Source organism: Mustela erminea, chromosome 6 (genome assembly GCF_009829155.1).
Source record: "Mustela erminea isolate mMusErm1 chromosome 6, mMusErm1.Pri, whole genome shotgun sequence".
Classification (NCBI taxonomy): Eukaryota; Metazoa; Chordata; class Mammalia; order Carnivora; family Mustelidae; genus Mustela; species Mustela erminea.
In genome coordinates, this window is record NC_045619.1 from 84,046,505 (window position 1) to 84,059,778 (window position 13,274).

The following is a 13,274-nucleotide window of genomic DNA, read 5'->3' on the forward strand; positions in this document are numbered from 1 at the left end:
AGGGCACAAGGTATACAAGGATTCCAAAATGAAAACAGTAACTTAGTGATACATGTATCCACATGTTTATTGCAGCGTTATTTATAATAGCCAAGATATGGAAGCAACCTAAGTGTCCATCAATAGAAGAATGGATAAAGAAGAGGTGGTGTATGTATAAACAATGGAATATTACTTAGCAATAAAAAGAATGAAATCTTGCCATTAATAACAACATGGATGCATCCAGATGGTATTATGCTAAGTGAAGTAAGTCAGACAAGGACAAACACCATATGATTTCACTCATATGTGAAATTCAAGAAATAAAACAAATGAACAAAGAAAAAAGAGGCAAAAAAATGTCTTAAACATAGAGAACAAACTAGTAGTTGTCTGAGGGGAAGTGGAGGGGAAAGGTTGAAATAGATGAAGAAGTTTAAGAGTACACTTACCTGGATGAGCACTGAGTAATGTACAGAATTGCTGAATCACTATATAGTACACCTGAAACTAATATAATACTGTATATAAGTATACTGAAATTTTAAAAAGTTTTTTTGTTTGTTTGTTTGTTTGTTTTTTTTAAGAAACTGAAAGCCAGGTGTGCCTGGATGGCTCAGTGGGTTAAAGCCTCTGCCTTTGGCTCAGGTCATGATCCCAGGGTCCTGGGATCGAGCCCCACATTGGACTCTCTGTTCAGCAAGAATCCTGCTTCCCCCTCTCTCTCTGCCTGCTCCTCTTCCTACTTGTGATCTCTCTCTGTCAAATAAATAAATAAAATCTTTAAAAAAAAAAAAAAAGGAAACTGAAAGCCAAATTTTTCAGACCTTGTTTTGAAATTCAAAGTTAAAGGTGGATTCCTCTCAGCCCATTCCTACCGTCTCTCAGAAGCACTGGATGTTTAATACAATGAGTGGAAGGCAATGAAGCAGCACAAAAATCTTACAAAACTCAAATTTCCTAATATTATCTCATTATTTTATCATCATTTGGACTAAATGGAGCCTGGGCTGAGGGTGGGAGGGGAGAGCCCACTGTCTCAGATCTATGATGTCACAGCTGAAGTCACAGAGAGTTGATAAGAGCAAGGTAGATGAGAGCAGATGAGATGGGGTTGTTGTGAGATGGGGCTCAAAGAGGAGAAATTCTAGGGGAAAAAGGGTGGGGTGAATTACAACTTGGGAAGCCCAGCTGGGTAACTTTCTGGGCATAACTGGCCTAGTTCTGACTTGGGTTTGGAGCTGGGGAAGGATGGGAGGGCGAAGCTGGGAGGCAAATTTTCAGAGGAAGGTTTAACTCTTGTCTAGGTCAGTTTTAGCCTCTCAGCCCCCTGTCTTTTTGACACTCAACTATGAGGTTTCCCTCAAAGCACTTGAAGGCTAGAGCTGATAGACTTCTAACCTATAGTGCTACTCTTAGCTGACCATGAAGATTCTGACTGTGGGGGAGCCCCAATCTCAGCCAGCTATTTTTTTTTTCAGCTATTATTTTTTACATTGTTTCTCTTTCTTCGCCTACTTTCTCATTGGAATTCTTATCTTTCTTTACACACACACACACACACACACACACACACACACACACACACACACATTGACCAATTCAAAACACAGATGCTTAAGGAACTATGGAGACCTCTGTCCTGGTATTCTCTAGTAAATAAACACTTCTCTTCTCACTATAAACCTGTCTTCTTCCCCCTATCATTTGTGCCTTCCCAGGGCCTAGAGCGATTTCCATCTTCAGCTCCAGAGTTTCTGGTTTCTGTTCAAGGACAAATGGCACAGCATATCTCCCAAGATCAAGAACAAAGGACCTCTACGCAGCAGAATAGGTAAATGGAGCTAATGATGAACTTCAGAAGTCTTTATATATGCTGTATGGGACACAAACTAGGGTCACCTCTCTCCCATCACCCTTCTGGCTGAACCTATTTCCTGATAGAGGAGGGTGGGAACTTTTGTGTGTCCTCCCTCTTCCCCACCTCCTCAATGGAAGGAATATTAGATCTTTGTTTTTTCACTTTGGAGGGTGGGCATCAATCTGAAATACCTGTAGGAGTTAGGTGGGTATACAACCTACAGATATTTATTTATCTCAGGATAAACTTTTGCTGGAAGTCCTTACCTCCTCTATAGTGTAAATCAAGGCCAGCCTTCCAAAACTATGCTTCCCTTGGACTAGGGTGGAGAGGAGGGCCAGAATCTACCCCCATGAAATTGAGTATGACAGCCAGGCAATGTTATCCATAAAGTTGAAAGGAAGGAGGCTTGCAGTGAGCTTATAGCTCAAGAAAGCTCCAGAAAGGAATTAGGACTTGGCTTGAGCTTTTGAGGTATGCAGATGTTTCAAGATAAGAGTTTGTAGGAGTTCAGGAAGAGAATCAAAGTGTCTTCAAGGTTTCTAAGCTGCCTATCTTTGATTAAATTGCTCAGAATAGTTAAATAGACCTCAAGTCTTGAGAGCCAGTGAGAAACTGAGCAGCCTGAAACTTGCAGGAAGATGGAAACCTGTTCTAAGAGTATGAAGTCTCTTGCAGACAGATGCAGGACTATAAGGGGAAAATAATGAATAGATAATGGAGTCAAAGAGAAATATATGAAGAAAGCACATAAACAACAGAGGCCTGATTTCTCTGCTGACAAATAGATGTTTTGTCAGTGGCAGTAAGCAAGACACTGAAAAATAGTGATAACTATTATATAATAGTTATTATATTAATATTAACATAATATTATAATTATATAATTATGTGATTATAATGTTAATATTTATTAATATATTATTAGTAATAATATGTAATACATAGCAGTATAGTAAATAGTATAATATATAATATATAATTAGTAATAGTAATTAAGTAATATTTAAAACGAACTTTACAGTTGCAAAGGCTTTCATACAATCCAATCCCAAACTACCCTCAAATATACAGTACAGTATTGTTATCTATAGGAAATATGCCAAACATTAGTGATCTCCGGAATTCACTCATCTTGCATTATGAAACTTTGTACCCTTTAACCAACATTTCTTCATTTCCCTCTCACCCAGGCCCCAGATAACAACCATCTACCCACTGTTTCTATGAGTTTAACAATTTTAGATTCCACGTATAATATAGATCACATAAAACTTGCCTTTCTCAGTCTGGCTTATTTCCCTTAGCATAATGTCCTCCAGGTCCACCAGTGTTGTCATAAATGACAGAATTTCCTTGTTTTTCAAGGCAAAATAATATTTGATTGTATGTATATGCTACATTTTTAAATCACTCATCTATCATAAACAATATGTTGTTTCCATATCTTAGCTACTATAAATAATGCTGCAATGAACACAGGAGTATAGGTATCCATTAAAGTATAATAATTTCAGTTCTCATGTATATATACCCAATAGTGGAACTACTGGCTCACATGGTAATTCCTTTTAAAAATTTTTAATACTGTTAACCATAATTTCTGTACCAATTTACATTCCCACCAACAGTATACCAAGGTTCCCCTTTGTCTATATCTTCACCAACACTTGATATGTTTTTTCAAAATTGAGATATAATCAACATAACATTATATTGGTTTCATGTGTACAACAAAATGATTTGATATTTTATATACTCTGAAACAAATGCCACAATATGTCTAATTAGTATGTCACTACACAGAGTTAAGTTTTTCCTTGTGATGAGAAATTTTAAGATCTACTCTCTCAGTAACTTTCAAATATGCAGTACCAGTATTATTAACCATAGTCACTATGCTGTACATTATATCCCCACAACTTATTTTATAACTGGAGCTTTGTACCTTTTGGCTCCTTAACCCATTTCACCCACCATCTTCCCCCACTCTGGTAGTCACCAATTTGTTCTCTATTTCTATGAATTCAGTTTTGGGGGTTTTTTTGTGGGTGGGAGAGACTTCACAGATTAATGAGATCATATGATATGTCTTTTTTTTTTAATTAAGTTCAATTTGGCAACATATAGTGCATCATTAGTTTTTGATGTACTATTCAATGATTCATTAGTTGGTATCTGTCTTTTTCTGACTTATTTCATGTATCATAATGTCCTCAAGTTCTACCCATGTCACAAATGCCATATTTCCTTCTTTTTTGACTGAATAATATTCCATTGTATAGAGTTATATAGTTATAGATATCTATATCAATATAGATCACGTTTTTATTACCCATTCATCCCTTGATGGACACTTAGGTTGTTTCCGTATCTTGACTACTGTAAATAATGCTACAGTGAACATGGAAGTGCATATATCTTTTCAAGTTAGTGTTTTCATTTTCTTTGGATAAATATTGAGTGGAATTGCTAGCTCATATGGCGGCTCTGTTTAATTTTTTGAGGAACCTCCATAATGTTTCCCATTGCGGCTGTACTAATTTACATTCCCCTCAACAACTGTTGATCTAAGTGATCAACAAGTGCCCATCTCAAGTGTTCCATTTTCTCTACAACCTTACCAACACTTGTTATTTGTCTTTTTGATAATAATTCTAACATGTATGACCATTCTCATTATGGTTTTGATTTGCATTTCCCTGATGGTTAATGAAGTTGAGCACTTTTCATGTGCTTGTTGGCTATTTGTATGTCTTCTTTGAAACAATGTCTATTCAGGTCCTTTGCCCATTTTTCAAATGGGTTACATGCTTTTTTGATATTGAGTTATATGAGTTCCTTACATATTTTGGATATTAGCCCCTTATCAAATATATGGTTTGCAAGTATTTTCTCTCATTTCAGAGGTTGTCTTTTCACTTTCTTGATTTTTTGTTGTTGTTGTTGTTGTGCAGAAAGTTATTAGTTTGATATAGTCCCACTTGTTTATTTTTGTTTTTGTTGCCTGGAATTATGGTGCTATATCCAAAAAAACATTGCTAAAAATAATGTCAAGGAGCTTTGCCCTTTGTTTTCTTCTAGGGGTTTTACAATTTGAGGTCTTAAGTCTTTAATCAATGCTGGTTTGATTTTTATGCATGTTATAAAAGTTCAATTTCATTCTTTTGCATGTGGATATCCTGTTTCCTCAACACAGTTTTTTTGAAAAAAAAAAAAAACATCTATTTTCCATTTTGTATCCTTAGTTCCCTAGTCAAAGATTAGTTTATTGTACATATGTGTATTAATTTCTGGTCTCTCTACTATATTACACTGGTTTATGTTTCTGTTTATATGACAGTTTGATAACTATACCTTTGTAATATAGCTTGAAATCAGCGATTATGATGCCCAAGACCAAGAGTCACATGTTCTACCAACTGAGCCAGCCAGATGCCTCAATATATACATCTTTTTGTAATGTGTATCCATTAAAAATTATTGTAGCTACAGTTACTTTTAGTACTATTGGGTTTTAACTTTTATACTGGCATTAAAAATGACTGAAGCACCACCATTACAGTACTGAAATATTCTGATTTAGACTATATACTTACTTTTTCCCAGGAAAGTTACACTTCTATATTTTCATTCTGCTATTTCACATTCTTTGATTTCAACTTGATGAAATCCCTTTAGCATGTATTGTACACCAAGTCTAGTGGTGATGAACTTGCTTAGCTTTTATCTGTCTGGGAAAGTCTACCTTTCATTCATTTCTGAAGGATAATTTTGCCAGGTAAAATATTCTTTGTTAGCAGATTTTTTCTTTTAATACTTTGGCTACTTCATCCTACTCCCTCCTGGCATGCAAGGTGTCTGCTGAGAAGGCAGCTTATTGTCTTTTGGAAGTAGCCTTGTATGTAGCATTTCATTTTTCCTTGCTGCTTTCCAAGTTCTCTTTGCCTTTGCCTTTAGACAATTCGAATATAATGTCTCAGTGAAGACCTCTCAATTTCAGCCTCTTTGAAATTTTTGAGCATCTTGAATCAGGATGTTTATTTCGTTTCTTGGATTTAGGAATTTTTCTGGCATTATTTTATTATATAAGTTCTCTGTCTTTTTCTCTTTCCTTGTTTCTTCTGAGGGTCTCAAAATGTCTATATTGTGTCATTTGATGGTGTCGCATAAGTTACTTCTTCACTCTTTTGAATTGGTTTTTTTCACTCTTTTGAATTGGTTTTCTTCACTCTTTTGAATTGTTTTTTTCTTTTTGTTCCTCTGTTTAAATTTAAATTTCAAATTATCTGTCTTCAAACTCAACGATTCTCTCTTATGCTTGAGTCTGCTGTTGAAGCTCTTTATTGAATTCTTTAGTGAAGCCACTGTATTCTTCAGCTCCAGAAATTGCTGGATTCTTTTTTTATGCTTATCATCTCTTTCTTAAACTTTTTGTTTATGTATTGCTTTCCTGATTTCCACTAGTTGTCTGTGCCTTCTTGTAGCTCACTGAGCTTCCTTAATATGATTATTTTGAATCATTTTCCAGGCAATTCCTAGATTTCCATTTCTTTGGGGCCCACCACTGGAAATTTATTTCCTTGATTCTTCATGGTCCCTGAATTCTTCCATCGTTATCTTTGCATTTGAAGAAGTGGTCCCCACTGTTAATCTTTACTGACTAGCTTTGAGAGTGAAAGACCTTCTCCAATCAGCCCAGCTAAAAATGTGGGGGGCTTCTCAGGCCTTTTTTATGGAGGTACTCACCCCTATGTTCTTGTTCCCTCTTCAGGAGCATTTAGGATTTTGTGTCTTCTCTTGATCCCTTAAAGTCAGTCTGGGTACTGAGAGCCTCCTGTTTATTTTCTCCAAGATGGTGCCCTGGAGCATTTAAAATTATATGCCTTCTCTCGTTCTTACATAATTGAGCTAGCTGCAGATATCTACACACTGTGCAGATGCTTGCACCTGCCATCTGCAGAAGCTTGTATGCATCACTTCAGGATATATACAGAGCGTTAGGGGCATTTGTCACCCAGTTGAGGGGTTAGGGGTACGTGCAGGTAAGGAGTCCCATAGTGTTCATGGATGGGTCTCTTGGTAGAGTCCACAAACCACCTAGTAGGATCTGTAGCTGGTTTTTGAGATCCACATGGTGGCTTCTGTGAATGCCCACTCCCTCTCTTTTTCCCCATATCCCCCAAAATATTTAGCTATGCTGATCACCTCAGTGACCTGGGTGGGTTGAAACAGAAGTTGGCTTCTTGGGCAATGTCTCACAAGGCTGGGGAAACAGGGTGCTCATTCCACTTTCACTTTCCCCCTGGGAAAAATCACAGGCTGAGATGATCTCTCCTGGCACTGAGTTACACTGCCCTTGGGGAGGGGTGACATAAGTAAAGTGAAGCTGTTTTTCTTACCTTCTTCAATGCATCTATTTATGGATATTTTGCTCCAGTGAGGTGCTGGAATCTTTTCACTGGACTCCTGGTTTGCCACACAGGTATTCCCATCCATGATGGTTATCAAAATTAATGTTTGTGTGGGGGGTATGAGGACTTGGAATCTCCTTTTCTGCCATCTTGCTGACATCGCCTACCCAGTGCCTCATCAGATTTATGTCATTCTTTCCTTCCAGAAAATCCGCTGATGACACAATGAGACCAAAGGTGGGTAAGAATTCCAAATAGTTTGCTTTGGGGCTCCTGGTTTCTGAGGAAACCAGGGACTGCACTCAGAAGGCAGAAAGCTGCCTATTAAGGACCATATCTTGGAGGACTTGGGCACTGTAGTTCAGGGATCTGAACTACAACTGGTGGATCACAGTCTACCAAGACTAGGTAATATTTTCAATGCTACTACTATACTAGATAACTCCAGGGGAAGGCAGCCTATGTGGGTATTCATAAGGGTAAAATATGCATCTCTGTCACCCACCAGCTAGGTCAAAAGATGACAAGAGATACAGCCTAAAAAGGACTCAGTAGGGCTAAAGAAGACTTTGGACTGTCTGAAAAATAGGGTGACTTGAAGTGTCCATCTCCATTCAAAAAAAATATCCTATATTGCATCAGTTTCATGATGTATCTATTCAAATTCTGGGAGAGTTAGAGTAATGATCCCAAAATGTGTCTCTTATTTCAACAGGAAATACAGCTAATAATCACTGAAGCCCTGTGGGACCAAGTGAGTATGAAGGGGTCATCTTTGACAGCATGGTGAGAAATGGGAGAAAGGAGAGAGGACTTAAGAAAGGAGCAAACTTCTTCCTTTCCCCTTGAGTAATTGCTGATTGATAGTTAAGGATTCCTATGCTCTCCCCTGTCTTGTTCTATTATTCACCCAGTCCCAAATCCTTAGAAACTCATCTTTGTGCACGTTGGCACTTTCTAGATATTCATCTGTCCATTTAGATAATCCCTCTCAAATATGTTTTCTCCACGAGACTTTTTTTTTATGTTTTTTAATTTTATTTTATTTTATTATTTTTTTAATTAAATTTATTTCTTTTCAGCATAACAGTATTCATTATTTTTTCATCACACCCAGTGCTCCATGCAATCCGTGCCCTCTATAATACCTACCACCTGGTTCCCCCAACCTCCCAACCCCTGCCATTTCAAACCCCTCAGATTGTTTTTCAGAGTCCATAGTCTCTCATGGTTCACCTCCCCTTCCAATTTCCCCAAACTCCCTTCTCCTCTCTAACTCCCCATGTCCTCCATGCTATTTGTTATGCTCCACAAATAAGTGAAACCATATGATAATTGACTCTCTCTGCTTGACTGATTTCACTCAGCATAATCTCTTCCAGTCCCATCCATGTTGCTACAAAAGTTGGGTATTCATCCTTTCTGATGGAGGCATAATACTCCATAGTGTATATGGACCACATCTTCCTTATCCATTCGTCTGTTGAAGGGCATCTTGGTTCTTTTGACAGTTTGGCGACCGTGGCCATTGCTGCTATAAACATTGGGGTACAGATGGCCCTTCTTCTCACTACATCTGTATCTTTGGGGTAAATACCCAGGAGTGCAATGGCAGGGTCATAGGGAAGCTCTATTTTTAATTTCTTGAGGAATCTCCACACTGTTCTCCAAAGAGGCTGCACCAACCTGCATTCCCATCAACAGTGGAAGAGGGCTCCCCTTTCTCCACATCCTCTCCAACACATGTTGTTTCCTGTGTTGTTAATTTTGGCCATTCTAACTGGTGTAAGGTGATATCTCAATGTGGTTTTAATTTGAATCTCCCTGATGGCTAGTGATGATGAACATTTTTTCATGTGTCTGATAGCCATTTGTATGTCTTCATTGGAGAAGTCTCTGTTCATATCTTCTGCCCATTTTTTGATATGATTGTCTGTTTTGTGTGTGTTGAGTTTGAGGAGTTCATTATAGATCCTGGATATCCACCTTTTGTCTGTACTGCCATTTGCAAATATCTTCTCCCATTCCGTGGGTTGCCTCTTTGTTTTTTTGATGGTTTCCTTTGCTGTGCAGAAGCTTTTGATTTTGATGAATTCCCAAAAGTTTATTTTCGCTTTTGTTCCCTTTGCCTTTGAAAAGGCGCCTCCTCTTACTTCCCCGCCATCTTGTCCCTTATCCTCTCTGCCAGCCTTTTAATAAGAACTATAAATCATGGAACACTACATCAAAAAACTAATGATGAGCTGTATGGTGACTAACATAACACAATATAAATAAATAAATAAATAAATAAATAAATAGTAAAAATAATAAATCTCTTCCACTAACAAGAAATTCATACCCACTTGAGAAATACATATATTTTAAGTCTTGGATGAGAAGAAGACAACATTACAATTTTGTTATGAAAATTAAAGATCTTAATTCCATTTCTTATCCAAAAGAAAGTTATTTTACCTTTAGAGCTACTCAAATTGTGTAACAAATACTTCACTGTGACCCTTAAGTCCCATTTCATAAAAATAATTTTCTGAAACATTTGGCCCCTCCAAAAATGAATTTGCTTAAAAATAAACCTCTCAAAAAATAAATGACTCAACCTGAAGAGTATAGGTGTTTAGTTTTATCTATTTAAGTGCAAAATTAAGTCCATTAAAAATGATTAATTTTCATATAATTACTAGTGAGTTTCACAGAGTAACATGTTAAGTGGCCCCATTGTTTCTAAAGGTCTTATCTGGAAGGTGATTGGGATTTTTGTCATTAGCACAGAGGAGGATAGTTTTCTTCCTCCCATTGGCTATGGCTGGCAGGTCTATATCAAGACACTGAAAGACATCAAAATTGGACTGTCATTCAGATACATTTTCAACATAACTTCAATATTTTGGACAGCATTCTGCTTTGAATTATTTATAATAGGAAATTGTTTTATTACTAAGGCATTTCTCTGTTGTGAATTTCTTTAAAGTATTTTAACAAAGATTCTGGAGGAGTACAAATACCAGATTCATTCCATGGTATCAGAGGTTGCTAATAAAAAATTTTTAATGTTTTGAAATGTCCTAGACATTCCCAAATTGATTGACAGTAGTTTAACTGAGAATAATGGCTAACAAGTAGAAAACTATGCCTGGAGCTTTCCTATTCTTCAAATTTATTAGATTTGAGAGACTCAAACCTGCTTTTCATTGAAGACTTCTAAAGTGTTGAGAAGCAAAAGAATATGATTCTGTACTTTGGATGTGAAGAATAATTGCCATTTTTGTGGTTAGAAAAAAAATAACTGAATCTCACTTCAGTGACATGAGATTAAATCATTTAAATTTATTTAATTTTTAATTAATTTATTTATTTTAATTTATTTTCAGTGTAACAGAATTCATTGTTTTTGCACCACACCCAGTGCTCTATGCAATCCGTTTCCTCTCCAATACCCACCACCTGGTTCCCCCAACCTCCCACCCCCTACCCCTTCAAAACCCTCAGATTGTTTTTCAGAGTCCATAGTCTCTCATGGTTCAACTCCCCTTCCAATTTCCTCAACTCCCTTCTCCTCTCCATCTCCCTTGTCCTCCATGCTATTTGTTATGCTCCACAAATAAGTGAAACCATATGATAATTGACTCTCTCTGCTTGACTTATTTCACTCAGCATAATCACTTCCAGTCCTGGCCATGTTGCTACAGAAGTTGAGTATTCATCCTTTCTGATGGAGGCATAATACTCCATAGTGTATATGGACCACATCTTCCTTATCCATTCATCTGCTAAGGGCATCTTGGTTCTTTCCACACTTTGGCGACCGTGGCCATTGCTGCTATAAACATTGGGGTACAGATGGCCCTTCTTTTCACTACATCTGTATCTTTGGGGTAAATACTCAGGAATGCAATGGCAGGGTCAGAGGGAAGCTCTATTTTTAATTTCTTGAGGAATCTCCACACTGTTCTCCAACGTGGCTGCACCATCTTACATTCCCACCAACAGTATAAGAGGGTTCCCCTTTCTCCACATCCTCTCCAACACATGTTGTTTCCTGTCTTGCTAATTTTGGCCATTCTAACTGGTGTAAGGTGGTATCTCAATGTGGTTTTAATTTGAATCTCCCTGATGGGTAGTGATGATGAACATTTTTTTCATGTGTCTGATAGCCATTTGTATGTCTTCATTGGAGAAGTGTCTGCTCATATCTTCTGCCCATTTTTTGATATGATTATCTGTTTTGTGTGTGTTGAGTTTGAGAAGTTCTTTATAGATCCTGGATATCAACCTTTTGTCTGTACTGTCATTTGCAAATATCTTCTCCCATTCCGTGGGTTGCCTGTTTTGTTGACTGTTTCCTTTGCTGTGCAGAAGCTTTTGATTTTTAATTAAAGATATCCAGCCAAAAACAGCCTTCTTCATTAAATCAAATGTTTGATAATAAATTAAATTGTTGAGTCCAATTACGAGTGTGTTTTAGAATCTGACAACTATGAGTTGAAAATTTAAAAAAAGGTCCTTTAAGTCACCAATGTAAATTTGTTGCTTTCAGTTGTCTAACTAAAGCAATGCCATAAGCAGTAAGTCTGAGAATCTACATTATTCAGCCTGGATTTTGAAACAGATTTAAATTTAATGAATTTGAGAGTAGCTTCTTTTCATTATATAAAAACTGATGTCCTTTCCATTTTCACAAAATGTCCTTGGTTTCCCAGCTATACAAAAATAATAAGGTGGCAAATTCTCAAACATGAAAATGCCAGACTTCACTTTACATTTGAATGCTCTGTCAGTGGAGAAGCTAACTATGTCAATAGGTAGCCAGAGCAAGCTGTTGTAAATGTTCATAAACTACAGACATTATTTGGAGTTTCTGATGACTTCCCAAAAATATCAACTACTCCAACTTCCCAACCTTAACAATTCAGTTTCATGTACACCTAAACTCTTAGATAGGGGGTTGATCCCTCTGAACCTATAACATAAGTTTCCCTACGGAGCCAAGCAAGAAAAGACTATTAAATTAATCACTCTGGATTTTCTGTTGAAACAAGTAAAAGTCTCCACAGCCTCTCCTGCAAGCTCCACTGAACAATATTATATGAAATGAGTAATGTGATCAACTTTTTTATTCATTGTGGTTTTTCAATTACTCTTCCTATAAGTTTTACAGAAGAAAGTAATCTTCTTAATTAAAATGGGTAGATAAGAATTCTTTAGAGGGAAGAAGGATAAGATGGCAGAGGAACAGGGGATCCTATTTCAACCAGTCCCCTGAATTGAGCTGTATATCTACCAGACCATTCTAAACTTACATTCTGAGATGTAAGAAGATATATCTGGATCTCTACAAAGAGAGTATCTCCAGAAGCTGGTCTCAAGGTATGAAGAAGGGAGCCATGATTCTGCGGGCAGATATCAGAAGATAAATGGAAGCAGGAGGGAGCCTTCATGATTTTGCTCTGGGAAGGCAAAAGCTTCCCGTGCTGGGGACCATGCACAGACTTGCAGACCAGTAGCAGCAGGGAAATGACTTTAGGGCAGCCCCCCACACTGAAACCTGCAGCTATGGGGGTTGTGAGCAAAAGGAGGGGGGGGTCAGCTTGTGGTTTTAGAAGCACAAAGGGCAGAAATATGCTCAGCCCCAGAAGCAAGGGCTGGGATTGCTGCTGTGGGGTGTACAACCTAGGACACTGCAGTTTTTGGCAGCACAGTCAGAAACGGAGACAGTGTGGCCTGGAGAGCTCAGTGAAGAACAGAAGGCAATCTCTCTATTCTGAGATAGAGGTTTGGATATAGTCACTTCTGCTTTGACTCTCGGAAGAGACGTGGAAAGCCACCAGGGAAAGCCGCCAGACAACAAAAGCCCCAAAAAACTGTTTTTCACTGAGACCATTCCCCCCCACAGGGGGCAGGGCAACCCTGCCCAAACAGAGTTGCCTGAATAACAGCACAACAGGCCACTCCCCTAGAAGACAGGCTGGAAGAACAAGAGACTGACAACCTTAAGGTCTCTATAAAACAGGTACATC

General features: G+C 37.7%; 1 protein-coding gene across 1 annotated transcript in view; it reads left to right on the plus strand.

The window, feature by feature from the left end:
- Positions 1-1,107: 1,107 nt before the first annotated feature.
- Positions 1,108-13,274, plus strand: part of C6H12orf54 (chromosome 6 C12orf54 homolog) — a 48,950-nt gene continuing 36,783 nt past the window's right edge. The window contains exons 1-4 of the mRNA XM_032348035.1: positions 1,108-1,143; positions 1,704-1,816; positions 7,464-7,494; positions 7,973-8,011. Of these exons, the coding sequence (XP_032203926.1) occupies positions 1,761-1,816; positions 7,464-7,494; positions 7,973-8,011 (126 nt within the window). The 5' untranslated portion in view covers positions 1,108-1,143; positions 1,704-1,760. The remainder of the gene's footprint in view (positions 1,144-1,703; positions 1,817-7,463; positions 7,495-7,972; positions 8,012-13,274) is intronic.